General features: G+C 47.1%; 1 protein-coding gene across 3 annotated transcripts in view; it reads left to right on the top strand.

Annotated features, from left to right (window-relative positions):
* Window positions 1–13,046, top strand: part of LOC146063454 (serine palmitoyltransferase 3-like) — a 121,987-nt gene that overhangs the window by 82,212 nt on the left and 26,729 nt on the right. For all 3 annotated transcript variants that reach the window (XM_083175844.1, XM_083175843.1, XM_083175845.1), the window contains exons 3-4: window positions 5,295–5,449; window positions 7,521–7,669. In XM_083175844.1, the coding sequence (XP_083031970.1) occupies window positions 5,295–5,449; window positions 7,521–7,669 (304 nt within the window). The remainder of the gene's footprint in view (window positions 1–5,294; window positions 5,450–7,520; window positions 7,670–13,046) is intronic.

The raw sequence follows: 13,046 nt of genomic DNA, 5'->3' as shown, positions 1-13,046 counted from the left end.
GAGGACCAGGGCTTTCCAACGAGCCCCGCCCCGTGTCTCTAGCCCTCCGGGAACCCGAGATATCGCCTGGCAAATCTGTAACGTTTTCCAACACATGTTTTACTGCCCATGCAGCTTTCTCAAGGCCAGTGGGCAGTAAAACATGTGTTGGCTAGATCTATATTGAATGTCAATTAGCAGAATTGTAATAATCCTCAAATGTATTTAGACATTTAAACTTTCCCAATATGTGCTACACTGAATGAATTTTGATGCTATGTTCTTCTTTCTGTGAACAGCAGAGGGCACCCCTGCCTGTGAAGTATTTAAACTAGTATTGTGCTGGGACTCTCTAGATCTGTTCACATAACAATTATTAGGTGGCAATAATAGAGGCAATATTGCCAGAATTAGTAATACCACCCGGTCCCCGATTTAGGTGACTGTACTTAATTGTTGGTACTTGAACATAACATTTAGTACTCTTCCAATATATTTAATTTCTTCCTGTATATAATATACTGACCAGGAAATAACCTAGTGCTACAGTATGTTCCCTTTATAAAAAGCAGAGGGCACCCTTGCTGACAAAGCATTTAAACTAACATACAGCCGGGGCTCTCTAGATTTGTTTATAAAATACCTATTAGGTAATAATAATAGAGGCAATTGTGCCAGAATTATTAAGACCACCCAGACCCTGATCCAGGTGACTGTATCCATTTGTTGGTACCCGTACAGGGGATATTCATATATCCACTCCTGGGCCTTGTATATAAAAGTGCCTAGGACCCCTCAGCGGACCAGCAGAGGGTAGTAAAATAGTATCAGAAATAAACAGTAAACATATTGGGTGTAAAACAAAATAATTTTATTGTCAGAAGTAATTATACAATAAAGACAATTTCTTGACAATAAACCTTTCTCCTATACATTGAAGATCTGCTGAACCAATAAAATTGACATTTTCAATTAAAGATCTTTTTAGGATCACTTTTTCCTTACTATTTTTGTCACAAAAACACCACCTGTGTGTATATATGTTTGTATGTGTGATTTTAACCCCTATAAATTCACTGCGGCCTCCCATCACATTATATAATGGGATTTTTAGAAATATGATCTATTAAAAGTTACATTTTATGTAAATATTTTTGTTCAAAGTGCGCTCCCTGAATAACAGTACTTTTTTCTTCTTGCCTATTGTTTATCCACGTCACTTCTGCCTGGCGGCGGCTGTCCCCCATTTACCGCGAGCATGTATTCCCTCTGAGCATGTAGATAAGCAGCACTTATGTAGCATAATTTTTAATAGGCATTATGGTGTTTGGTATAATACATAATGGACATACTGTAATAGCGTGTAACTTAACGTGTAATGGACATTATGGTGTAAATGTTTAATGCGCGCCTTTGGCGCACAATGTCCCTGTTTATGAAGCCTATTGTGAATTTTGGCTTAATCTGTGTGGCATTATGTGAATTCTGGCTCAATCCGTGTTGCATTTTATGAATTTTGGCTCAATCCGTGTGGCATTATGTGAATTTTGGCTCAATCCATTTGGCATTATGTGAATTTTGGCTCAATCTGTGTGGCATTATGTGAATTTTGATACAATCCATGTGGCATTATTTGAATTTTGGCTCAATCCATGTGGCATTATGTGAATTTTGGCTCATTCCATTTGGCATCATGTGTAAGGGGCAAGTATAATGGGGTCTAGTATTTTGTTGCATAATGTGTAGAAGGTGTATATGGTGTGGTACACTACACCCCTTGTTGAGTGGCCACACCCCCTTTTCCAGAGCACGCCTTCGGCACGCGCAAAACTGCATCCTTCACTTTTGTCACCATGGTGGCCCTGTGTATTTTAAATGCCAGGGCCTATTTTCCACCCTCTCTCTGCTCTCCTCTCTCTCACCGCTCTCTTAGTATGTACACTGACACCACTAACAACCCCCCCCCCCAAACCCTCTCCTCTCATGGTGCCCCCCCTGTCATTTTATCCTGGATCAGCCCCTGTACCCAAGTATATTACATAAAATTAAAGCATCATAAAGGTAGGTACACATGTGCTTGAGGTGTGATTCGTCTCAAGCTGGCCAAACATCTAAAATTATCTATCCAACCATCCAACTAGTTGAGTGGTTTAAATAAGAATCTGGTAATCATCTGTTTTTCAATTTTCAATTGTCATTTGCAACCATTTATCTACAGTAGTTGAATGGATGGAAAGATCTTTAGTGTGTGACCAGATTTACATATCAGGTACGGAGCTTGTTTTGGGTTCTGAACTGGCAACAAAGGGAAGGAACAGTTAGAACTGGAGTGAATGCAACTAGAGGAGGTCTAATGATGCTTCTCTTTATTCAGTGAAAGCAGCTGAATAGTACTGGCAGGGGCGGATTAAGGTCTGTGGGGGCCCTGGACATCAAAATTGTGGGGGCCCCCACAGACACCCCCCTCCCCCCGCAGACACATCCCCCCTCGGTATTCTGTGGGGGCCCTGGACATCAAAATTGTGGGGGCCCCCACAGACACCCCCTCCCCCCGCAGACACATCCCCCCTCGGTATTCCCTCTGTATTCCCCCCCCCCCACCCAGAGGCGTAGCAAGGGCGGTGCCACCGGAGCACACGCTCCAGGCGCCGGAAGACAGCAAGGCGCCAGAGCTGTGCCGGCACCGCCAGCTTGCACGCTTCCCCGCCCGCTCCGCTGTGTCCGGGAGAAGTGTTACTATGTAAATTCATATCTCCCGCTGGACCGCGCTAGCCAATAGTCGCTTGCGGTCCAGCAGCCAATCAACTGGTGCCTGCTGGACCGCGAGCGCCTATTAGCTAGCGCGGTCCAGCGGGAGATATGAATTTTACATAGTAACACTTCTCCCGGACACAGCGGGCGGGGAGCTGGGAGCGGGCAGGCCCGGCGACAGGGAAGGGGGCGCACGCATTCTGCATCGGTCAGCCCCCTGACGGCTCGGGCATTGGGGGGGCTGAGTAAGGTGTACTGTACTCCGTCCTACACACTACTGCTCCCACCCTCCCTCCCTCCTGCACACTACTGCTCCCACCCTCCCTCCCTCCTGCACACTACTGCTCCCACCCTCCCTCCTGCACACTACTGCTCCCACCCTCCCTCCCTCCTGCACAATACTGCTCCCACCCTCCCTCCCTCCTGCACAATACTGCTTCCACCCTCCTGCACAATACTGCTTCCACCCTCCTGCACACTACTGCTCCCACCCTCCCTCCTGCACACTACTGCTCCCACCCTCCTGCACACTACTGCTCCCACCCTCCTACACACTACTGCTCCCTCCCTCCTGCATACTACTGCTCCCACCCTCCCTCCTGCACACTACTGCTCCCTCCTTCCCTGCTGCACACCACTACTGGCGGTGCATTGAAAATAGCAGCCGGTAGCGGGCTGCTGCACAGTTCTGCCCCCCTTGGCAACGAGCAAATCCAGTCCCCCTTGGCAATGAGCAAATTCAGTCCCCCTTGGCATCAAGCATGAAGCCCCTGGCATTGAACATGTAGGTAAGTGGCACTTATATGTCAAATGTGCAATGGGCATTGCGGAGTGTTATATAGTATGTAATGGGCATTGAGGAGTGTTATATAGTATGTCATGGGCATTGCGGAGTGTTATATAGTATGTCATGGGCATTGTGGAGTGTTATATAGTATGTCATGGGCATTGCGGAGTGTTATATAGTATGTCATGGGCATTGCGGAGTGTTATATAGTATGTCATGGGCATTGCGGAGTGTCATATAGTATGTCATGGGCATTGAGGAGTGTTATATAGTATGCAATGGGCATCATGTGTGGGCGTATGTTTAATTGGAATTACAAAGTTCACTAAAATGTGCAATGGGCATTACGGTGTGTGTGGTATAATGTTGGCCGTGCCTGCTTTTCACTGCGCAGGAGCCTCACCTACTACAAATTAGGGGGGTGCGAAACATGCCCTTGCTCTGGGCGCCGTGGCACCTAGCTACACCACTGCCCCCACCGCAGAAACATCCCCCCGCAGACACATCCCCCCTTGGTGCCTGGGCAGCACTGGGGGTCCCTGCAGTGGTCTGAGCAGTCAATGCCGTGGTCCCTGCAGTGTATGGGAAGTTAGCTGCTCAAGCACGGGGTGACAGGAGCCCCACACAGGAGCCCCTTATGTGTGGGGACCCCGGGGCAACCGCCCCTGTCGCCCCGTGCTTAATCCGCCACTGAGTACTGGGCAGCAAGTAGAACAGATAAACTACTTGGTTAAATGATAGGTCCATTGCCCTCAAATAGCTTACGCCTTCAACAAAGATGCAAGATGAGTGCACACTGTGATGTACAGTATATCAGTGACAAACAGGCATGCAAACAACTGGTGAGGAACAATGTACACTAGAATGTACTGTGTGTGTGCACAATTCAGATTGTGAATAACATTGCACACTTGGATTGGATGTGTTCTCTGCACTGGCTGTGGATGGTGCTCCACACTGGTACTGTTATTGGAGGTACACCCAAGATTCTCAGTAAAAGTTACACTTACCAGAAGAAAATGAGACAAAGAAACGATCGTCAGGAGATGAGGCCCATCAGCAAAATAAAGACAGGACACTAATAAAAGGAGGTACGAGATGGTTGCTTAGGGCTGCACTAGATTTCTGTTTGAACCAGATGATTGTGCCAGTGTTTATCACAAGCCAGTGACCAGTACAAGGTAGCCATTATGAAACTTGCTTACACAGAAGAGCTGATTAAGATGTGAGTCCCTTGGTCAGAGAAGGTGTATCCAGTATGCAGTAACACAAGATGTTGTAGAAAAGTCTCTTATTAACCAAAGCAAAATTGAATGTTAAGCCTATCAGGTACCTCGGAACACTTGCAGGGGTGCCTCGGGTCGCTGGGCCAGGGCCAATTCAAATTAGTTTTGGTCATTATAATAGCCAAAATCAGTGCTAGTGGCTGCCAATCATAGAATACAGGAAGTTAATGGTGTCCCTCACCATATAATAAGCTCTCGCGAGCAGGGCCCTCTCTCCTCATGTGCTTTTCTAAGAATGTATCTCTGCTACTTTTATAACTGCATCAGTATCCGCTGCTGCAACTGTCCTTTATTTACCATGTCCTTGTCCTAATTTGCATATGTACTGTATATCACTATTTTCTTGTTTGTTCTTTGCTCATCTATGTATTGCCAGGCGCTGCGGAACCCTTGTGGCGCCATATACATAAAACAGCTGACACACTGCAATGTATAAAATATATCTACAATATTCAGCCTTTCTATTTATTTATTCATTTCTTTATTTAAAGGACTTTGTTCCCCTTTACCAAGACTTTGAGCATTTTTACAAGAGAAACATCTACATGCGGATTCGTGATAGCTTTAACCGGCCCATCTGCAGCGTGCCAGGACCCCAGTTTGACCTTATAGAGCGAGTGACTGATGACTACAACTGGACATACAGGTGATCTATTCTGCCATTTGCACATGTCGGTCTTTCTCAGGGGTTCTTATATAGAAGGAGATGACTATCTGCTCTCAGCAATTACCAAGGGCAGTCGAGCCAGTGCCACCTTCCAAGGTCACAGGTCCCTGAAGGGTCCCTTGCATCTGTGACTCTTCTACCTCCAGCACTGTGCAGGTGTCATCATGATGTCACCGCACTGTCAGCAGCAAGGAGGCACAGGAGGAACTGTAGCTGAGAGGATATCTGGGGAGGGGGGAAGCGGGGCTGGCGAGAACTGGGAGGTGGGGCTATGGAAGTGAGAGGAAGTAGTACAGGAGGAGGATGGGGGGTATTGCATACCTCCCAACTGTCATGATTTTAGAGGGACAGTCCCGATTTTCGGGTCCTGTCCTGCTGTCCCACCCGCGGCAGGCATTGTCCCGCTGTGGGGGGTGGCAGTTGGGAGACCCCCCAATCTAGTAGAATAGACGCTGTGCGCATGCGCACAGCATCTATTCTCGTATGAAAATGAGGCTGCGGCTAATTAGCATAAGCCGCGCCCTCATTTGCATATGCCCCACCCCCTTTTCGGACGCTCGCGCGAGTGTCCCTATTTCCTCCGGACAGAAGTTGGGAGGTATGGTATTGGCCGGGGTTAAAAAACGATGTGTAGAAACCGCTCTGGCTTTGCGCGGTAGGAACCATCTCAAGATACATTACAGCTCAACACAACCTGATATGCTTAAGTTCCTCATGTACATCAGGTGTACAAAGGTGTATGCTTACACCCAGTGGTGGTTTTTACCTATGGGCTGCATGCCCCCCCCCCCCCCCCCCAGTGGCGTTTTTTACCTATGGGCTGCATGTCGTCGTCGTCCCCCCCGCCCCCCAAGTCGACCTTTTGACTGTCAACCTTGACCCATGTCGACCTAGACCCATGTCGACCTAGTCCCATGTTGACCTTGCTGCATGTCGACCTAGTGGTGTCAACCCAATGCTTGTCGACCTAGTTGCTGTGGACCCAATGACCATATCCCGGAAAAGAGTACAGTATGGGCCTATTCTGAATCACACGCAGTGATCTGAATTCGGCCCCTGCCCCAATGGTCAGAGTTTGCACATGTACAAACCCCAACTGTGAACGGCCGCGGCAAGTTACACACTCATCAGGCCGTACACAGCCGGGAGGGAGGGAAAGCGTAAAAGTGAAAGCAGAAATATTCAATGAATTTTGGCTTCTGTAAGGGCGGTTATGTATTTTAAAAGTCTTGTAATTTGTTTTTGTTCTACTTTATGAAAACTTTATCAATAATTGTCTCTCAATTATATGGAGTTATAATCAGTACCTAGGTATTATTCAACTATTAGTTCCAAATCTACCATTGGTCAATTTAGTATACAAAATCTATCTAACCCTCGCCTAAAGGTGCAATATATTTTTATACCACAAGATGGTGTGTGTATAGTTAAACTTATTAAGTACAGTTGATAATGTTAGAAAGAATGTGCCTCTATAATATAGGCTGTGTGTATGCGGTATTTACATACAGTATATGAACTTAATTTACTAGCAACAAGGATGATATATGGTTGGTAGCTGGCCGTTTGGAGTTGGAGAAGCATGCTTTCAGAAAGCCATAATACTGTATTTATATACTTTATATCTGCTTGTACTAATCCTCTGAAAGTCTTCTTCCACTTCTTCCACCCGATTTAGCATCACTATGGGTCAGATGTACCAAGCTTCAAAAAGTGATGAAGTGGAGAGCGATAAACAGCCAGCCAATCAGCTCCTATCTGTCATTTTTCAAACCCAGTCTGTAACATAGCAGTTAGGAGCTGATTGGCTGGCTGTTTATCACTCTGCACTTCATCAATTTTTGAAGCTTGATACATCTGACCCATAGTGATTTCAAATCGGGTGCATCTGTTTTAAACACCCTGTATAACATTATACACCGTATCTGTAATCTGATTGTAAGTGAGCGCCCTTTGTAGTCATCCTAAGAAGGTTCTTGAATGGGAGCAGTTGCCCAAATGTGGGGAAGCCCTTTAGGTTGACTGACAATATAATTCTGTTTCATATTAGACACACTGGAAGGGTCATCAAAGATGCCATAAACATGGGATCCTATAACTACCTTGGGTTTGCAGAGAATGATGAGAAGTCCCTAGAATCAGTGAAGAATGTATTGGAGCAATACGGTGCTGGTGTGTGCAGCACCACGCAGGAAATAGGTAAGGACACACCGTGTGTTGCTGTGGTTACTGAGCTGTAGGAAATGGGTATCACTTTGATGTGGGTGATATGAGTGTAGCTATAGTTGAAGCAAGGGATGCTATTACTTTGGGGCCCAAAGACAAAGGGGTACCCAAACCTAGCTCATATAGTTGTCTATCGTGTGCCTAAAATTACCTGCTAAGAAACTGTCTCCATCCATTTTATGGGTCTATAAAAGGGGAGACCATCAGTGGTGATCTCTGTGTCTCCCTCTCAGTAAGCTCCACACGGATATAATCCATGTCCCATACTCCTGTATCACAGACACAGCTGAGGTAATCAGTAAGCCCAGCGCTGTCAGAGAGTTGGCTTCTCCTTCTTTATTGCCCTTTATGAAGCTGGAGGGCGGAAATTGAGCTTCAAGATTAGGAGGGTCCTAGAAAGGGACAGTGTGCCTACTTTAGGAGATCTCCACTCAAAATAAAGTGTCCTGCATTAGGAAGTATTCCCCCTCAGGGAGGAACTGTTTGCCTACTTTGTGGCATAATGTGAACTGGAGGCATTCTGTGGCATAATATGAACTGGAATACAGTGTGGCAAAATATGAACTGGTGGCACTGTGTAGTATAACTAGCGTACTTCTGTAAAACCTAAAATTAACTATGGCATTTTATGGGGAACAAATACTGCGGCTAGATTTCAACTTCCCGGCTGTTCTATGTGGGAGAAGAGCAGCCAGGGTGGCTCAGGTGAAAAACGTAAGGAGTTGTGATGAGTCACAGGGGGCAGGGTTGATGCAAGATAGTCAAAGGGGGTGTGGAGTGGTAGTCATTTTCATGTCACTGTAGCCACATCTCCTCTATACAATACCACAATTAACAGCATTATACAGAAGGGGGCGTGATTACTTTAAATTGATTCAGTGAGAATTGCATCATTGGCCGCCCGGTCCGCCCACTTTTCTTGCTAACTTGTCAGCAAGGCAGGGCTGAGGCTAAGATTGGGAGATTTACCCTGTTGTTCCTGGGGACTGGGAGGATCACCCAATTTTCAGGAGCCTCTTGGTCTTTCTGAGAGAGTAGGCAAGTATGCTGTAGAGAGTATGGGTGCCCAGACCTGTCCTCAAGATCTACCAAAAGTTCATATCTATCAGTAACCTGTGGATCTATAGTAGGAATAAATGCCTGAAAATGTGACAGTTAAGCTGTGTACACAAGGGGGAGAAATTTCTGGGAATATGGTCGCTGGCGACCATATTGCCAGTGATGGGAGTGTGCCCCCATTTTCTGCCTCATTCTAATCGCTGGTCACAGGAGCAAGCTCCTGCGACCAGCTGATTACCTCTGTGGCACCGCTGGCTGAGGTTCCTTTTCATCAGCGACCATCTCTGGTCGCTGATGAAAAGGGGACACTGAGCAATATATTGCTCAGCAATATATTGCTAGCAATATATTGCTGAGCAATATATCTCCCCCGTGTGTACACAGCTTTAGTAATGACTACAGCTGTGCACCAGCTAGGTGATTTGGAAAACATAGACCGTTGGTAGATCTCGAGCACCAGTTTGTCCACCTCTGCTCTAGAAATATTGTGGAGGGGCCCTACAAAATGTTGCTATAGGGCCCTCAACAGTCTAGCTATGCCCTCATTATTTAATGCCCCTTTTACACTGCCGCAAAAACCCAGGTTAGCGGTGGGTCAGACTCGGGTCAGCCGCGGTGTAAATGGGTCACCCGTGTCCCTTTACATGGGACTTCTACCCAGGTCCTGACCTGGGTTGAACACAGCTAGGACCTGGGTACAGGGCAGTGTAAATGGGTATGCCGGGTAATCTGACCCGGCTCCCATTTACATCAATGGGGAAGCCCAACCTGCAGACCACACAGCCTCCGCTGCTGTCTGCTGGACTCTGCAGACAGCAGTGGCGGCAGGGAGGAGGTGAATGGATGCCTGTCTGCGATTGGCTGTCCCAGCGAGGGTGATCGCGTTCCCAGCACTTGGAGATTATGTCATCTCCAAGCGCCGCCACCATCTACACTGTGGGTAGGCACCATAGTGTAAATTGTGACAATCCCGGATCCGACCTGGCTTGGATCTCTGTTCCAAATGCCGGGCAGATCCGGGATTTTTGGTGTGAAAGGGGCATTATTTGTATCTGCAAAGAAAAATCAGTCAACTGCACTAAAACATTAATTGCAAGGTTAACATGGTCACATTCAATGTAGAAATGTTCTGTTCTTGTTAGGTGAAGTTCATTCACATCGTATGTTTAGGTGTGGGTGTTGTGTAACTAGTGGAAAGACCTGTTAACAATAGATAATGACTTATACATAAGACAACCTCTCTGACCCAGCAATCTACAACTCATGATTTGCGCTTCTACAATACTTGTGATCTTGTTTCATTGCTGATATTTCTAGCTAGTGCTTGCATAGTGACAGCATATTACATAGCGCTGTACAATATGGAAGGGTTGCCAGACAAACAAAATGACGTCAAAGTCAAAGAAGGTATTGCTCATGAGCGTTACCATTTACCTGGTGTTTTTCCACCCATTCAGTCCAATTTGCGGCTGTAATTTGCCCATCGGCGAATTTACATAAAGGCGAATTAGTCCCAGTTGCCTTTTTTCCGAACAACAAGCTCTGCCGAATTCTCCTGTACAAATGGTTAGACCATCGATATGGCTATCAAATCAGCAAATTTACGATCATTCGTATGAGTTCATTCAGCATTTGGCTCAAAATACGATTGGAAAATATGACACATTTTTATTTGTATTTGCTGAAGCATCATGCTTCTCTGTGTAAAAATTAAGGAAACTAAAAAAAGAAAAACAGCGTTGAGGTTCCCCCCATCTAAGTCGCTGCGCCGTGCCCTGACGGTTTGCATTGACAGTTGCAGAGAGAGTTTTATCGCAAAGTGATTGACAGATAGGGTCTGTTTGGGGGAGATAACGGGGGAGTGGCAGGAAAAAAATGTAGGTGTGATACGACCGTTTCATGGGTTTTATATATTTACAATGGCTCCAGCATCTTACAATGGCTCCAGGGTTACTCAGACGGTCAATGTTTGGCTTATATACATCTAATGGCTGCCTCTTTGTATGCAAGTGGCGGATCAGAGACACCGATATTTACACACAGCCTCTGCGTTCAGTTTTGCAACTGCGAATGCATTTAACGGAATCTCCCTGATATTCCTGGAGAATGGAAACTAAAGTAAACAAAAACTAAAATCTCCAGCGAAGCATACATACCTGCTGTAGGCGGGGGCAGCGCGGTAGTAAGATAGTGGGTATGGCTGGGCGGGAAGGTGGGCTGACCAGTGGCGTAGCTCCAGGAATGGATCATGACAGGGTATTGTCTAATCGCTGTGCCCAACTATCCCCCCACAAATGACATAACTCTCTTGTTGGATAAAATTGGCCACAGCAGCCATCTTTATTGAACAATACAATTTTAAACAATAATCCAAAAACATTCCCACGGAAGGTGGTCCCCGAGGCCCTCAATAAATATATATCCACACCTCTAAGCACTTCCAGGAGCTCTTACCCCCAGCCGATAGCGATTGGCTCGAGGGCACCAATTGTACACACCCAGTGCTCATTAATTAACCTCACCCAGGGGAGTCCAGCCCCCTCATGGGGCCCTCCCCGCCGCATAATTAAGCCTCAATGCCACCAACCTCGAGGACCCCCCTCCGCACAGGCCACTGTGACAAAAAGACATCCTAGCAAATATTCTACCTAAACTATAAAAAATAGGGAAGGGTGGGTGGGAGCTGTTGAGAAAATCTCCCAGTGACCCCTATTTCCTGCCTGAACCCTGCTTATAAACCCCTCCAACACCCCGTTAAGCCCCTCCCCCTATGACCCTCTCCTTAAGCACTCCTCCTATGACTAACTGCTAGTCAGCTCCCTACAAACCCTGTCAGGGGAGCCTACCCCCAGGCTTTGCCTCCAGTCCGGCTCCTACATGACAGGGTATTGTCTAATCGCTGTGCCCAACTATCCCCCCACAAATGACATAACTCTCTTGTTGGATAAAATTGGCCACAGCAGCCATCTTTATTGAACAATACAATTTTAAACAATAATCCAAAAACATTCCCACGGAAGGTGGTCCCCGAGGCCCTCAATAAATATATATCTACACCTCTAAGCACTTCCAGGAGCTCTTACCCCCAGCCGATAGCGATTGGCTCGAGGGCACCAATTGTACACACCCAGTGCTCATTAATTAACCTCACCCAGGGGAGTCCAGCCCCCTCATGGGGCCCTCCCCGCCGCATAATTAAGCCTCAATGCCACCAACCTCGAGGACCCCCCTCCGCCACAAAGCACGAGGTTAAACCCTTAACCCCGTGCGCCCCCCCCCCACATCCGGAACGCTGTTTCTATTCCCTCTTGTAGTCCCAAAGACCAAACATCTATCCCCACAGCATTCAGGTGCACACCGTCACCTCTCCAAAATGCCCCGGCACCAGACTCAAGTTCCCTGTGCCTCACCACAACAGCCCCGTTCCTGGCCATAAAACGCCCAATCGCCCTGTTAACCTTAATCCGTGCCTTATTGAGCTTGTCAGCCGACCTCGCATCCCTCCAATAATGGCGTGGCACGATGTCTGACCAAACCGTGATTAATTCCGGAAACATTGCCCATAACCGTAGGAGATCAAACTTGATATCCCGTATCAACTCCCTAAATGGTCTGCTCCCAAGGTCATTCCCGCCTACATGCAGAACTAATATGTCGGGAACCCTATCGAGCCGAACAAAACGCTGAAATTCCTGCAGCACTCCACTCCATACCATACCGCGTTTTCCCAGCCAGCGAACCACTGCCTCCTCTCTATCCAAACCCAGCTGGCGGCCGTTCGGTCTGACATCCGCCCGTAAAGCTCCCCAAAAGACATATGAATGTCCTAAAATCCAAATCAGGCACGGAGGCTGCCCTAAAACAGAAAAAACACGGTCAACCTCAACAATCCCCTAAACGAACATAAGACCGAAAGCGAGACGATTCCCACCGCCCAATACGCTTAATCAACTCATCCCCAAATCCCATTCTAGCAGCCTCAGTTGCGGCCCCAATGCGGAAAGAGTGACCCGCGTATTCCTCCCCCTTGAGGCCCAACGTCCGCAGGACTGCTCTAAACACACTTGTGAACTGAAACCGTGATAAAAAGGATCCATTCGCATGCATCAGCAAAGGATCCCTTTCCCTGCCCACTCTGACCTCCTTAAATATCCTCAGCCGTGCCACCGGGCACATATCCGACCCTGGTACAGAGAAGAGAACTACCTTCTTCCCCCTCCCTAACTGATCCGTCTTAGACCTCCTCACCACTAGCTCCACCCTATCCGAGTATAAATCCACATCCTCTCCT

The sequence above is a fragment of the Crinia signifera genome, chromosome 3 (assembly GCF_055691185.1).
Source record: "Crinia signifera chromosome 3, ASM5569118v1, whole genome shotgun sequence".
Taxonomy (NCBI): domain Eukaryota; kingdom Metazoa; phylum Chordata; class Amphibia; order Anura; family Myobatrachidae; genus Crinia; species Crinia signifera.
The sequence above is the reverse complement of the archived record's forward strand: the minus strand, read 5'-3'. Positions and strand labels throughout refer to the sequence as shown.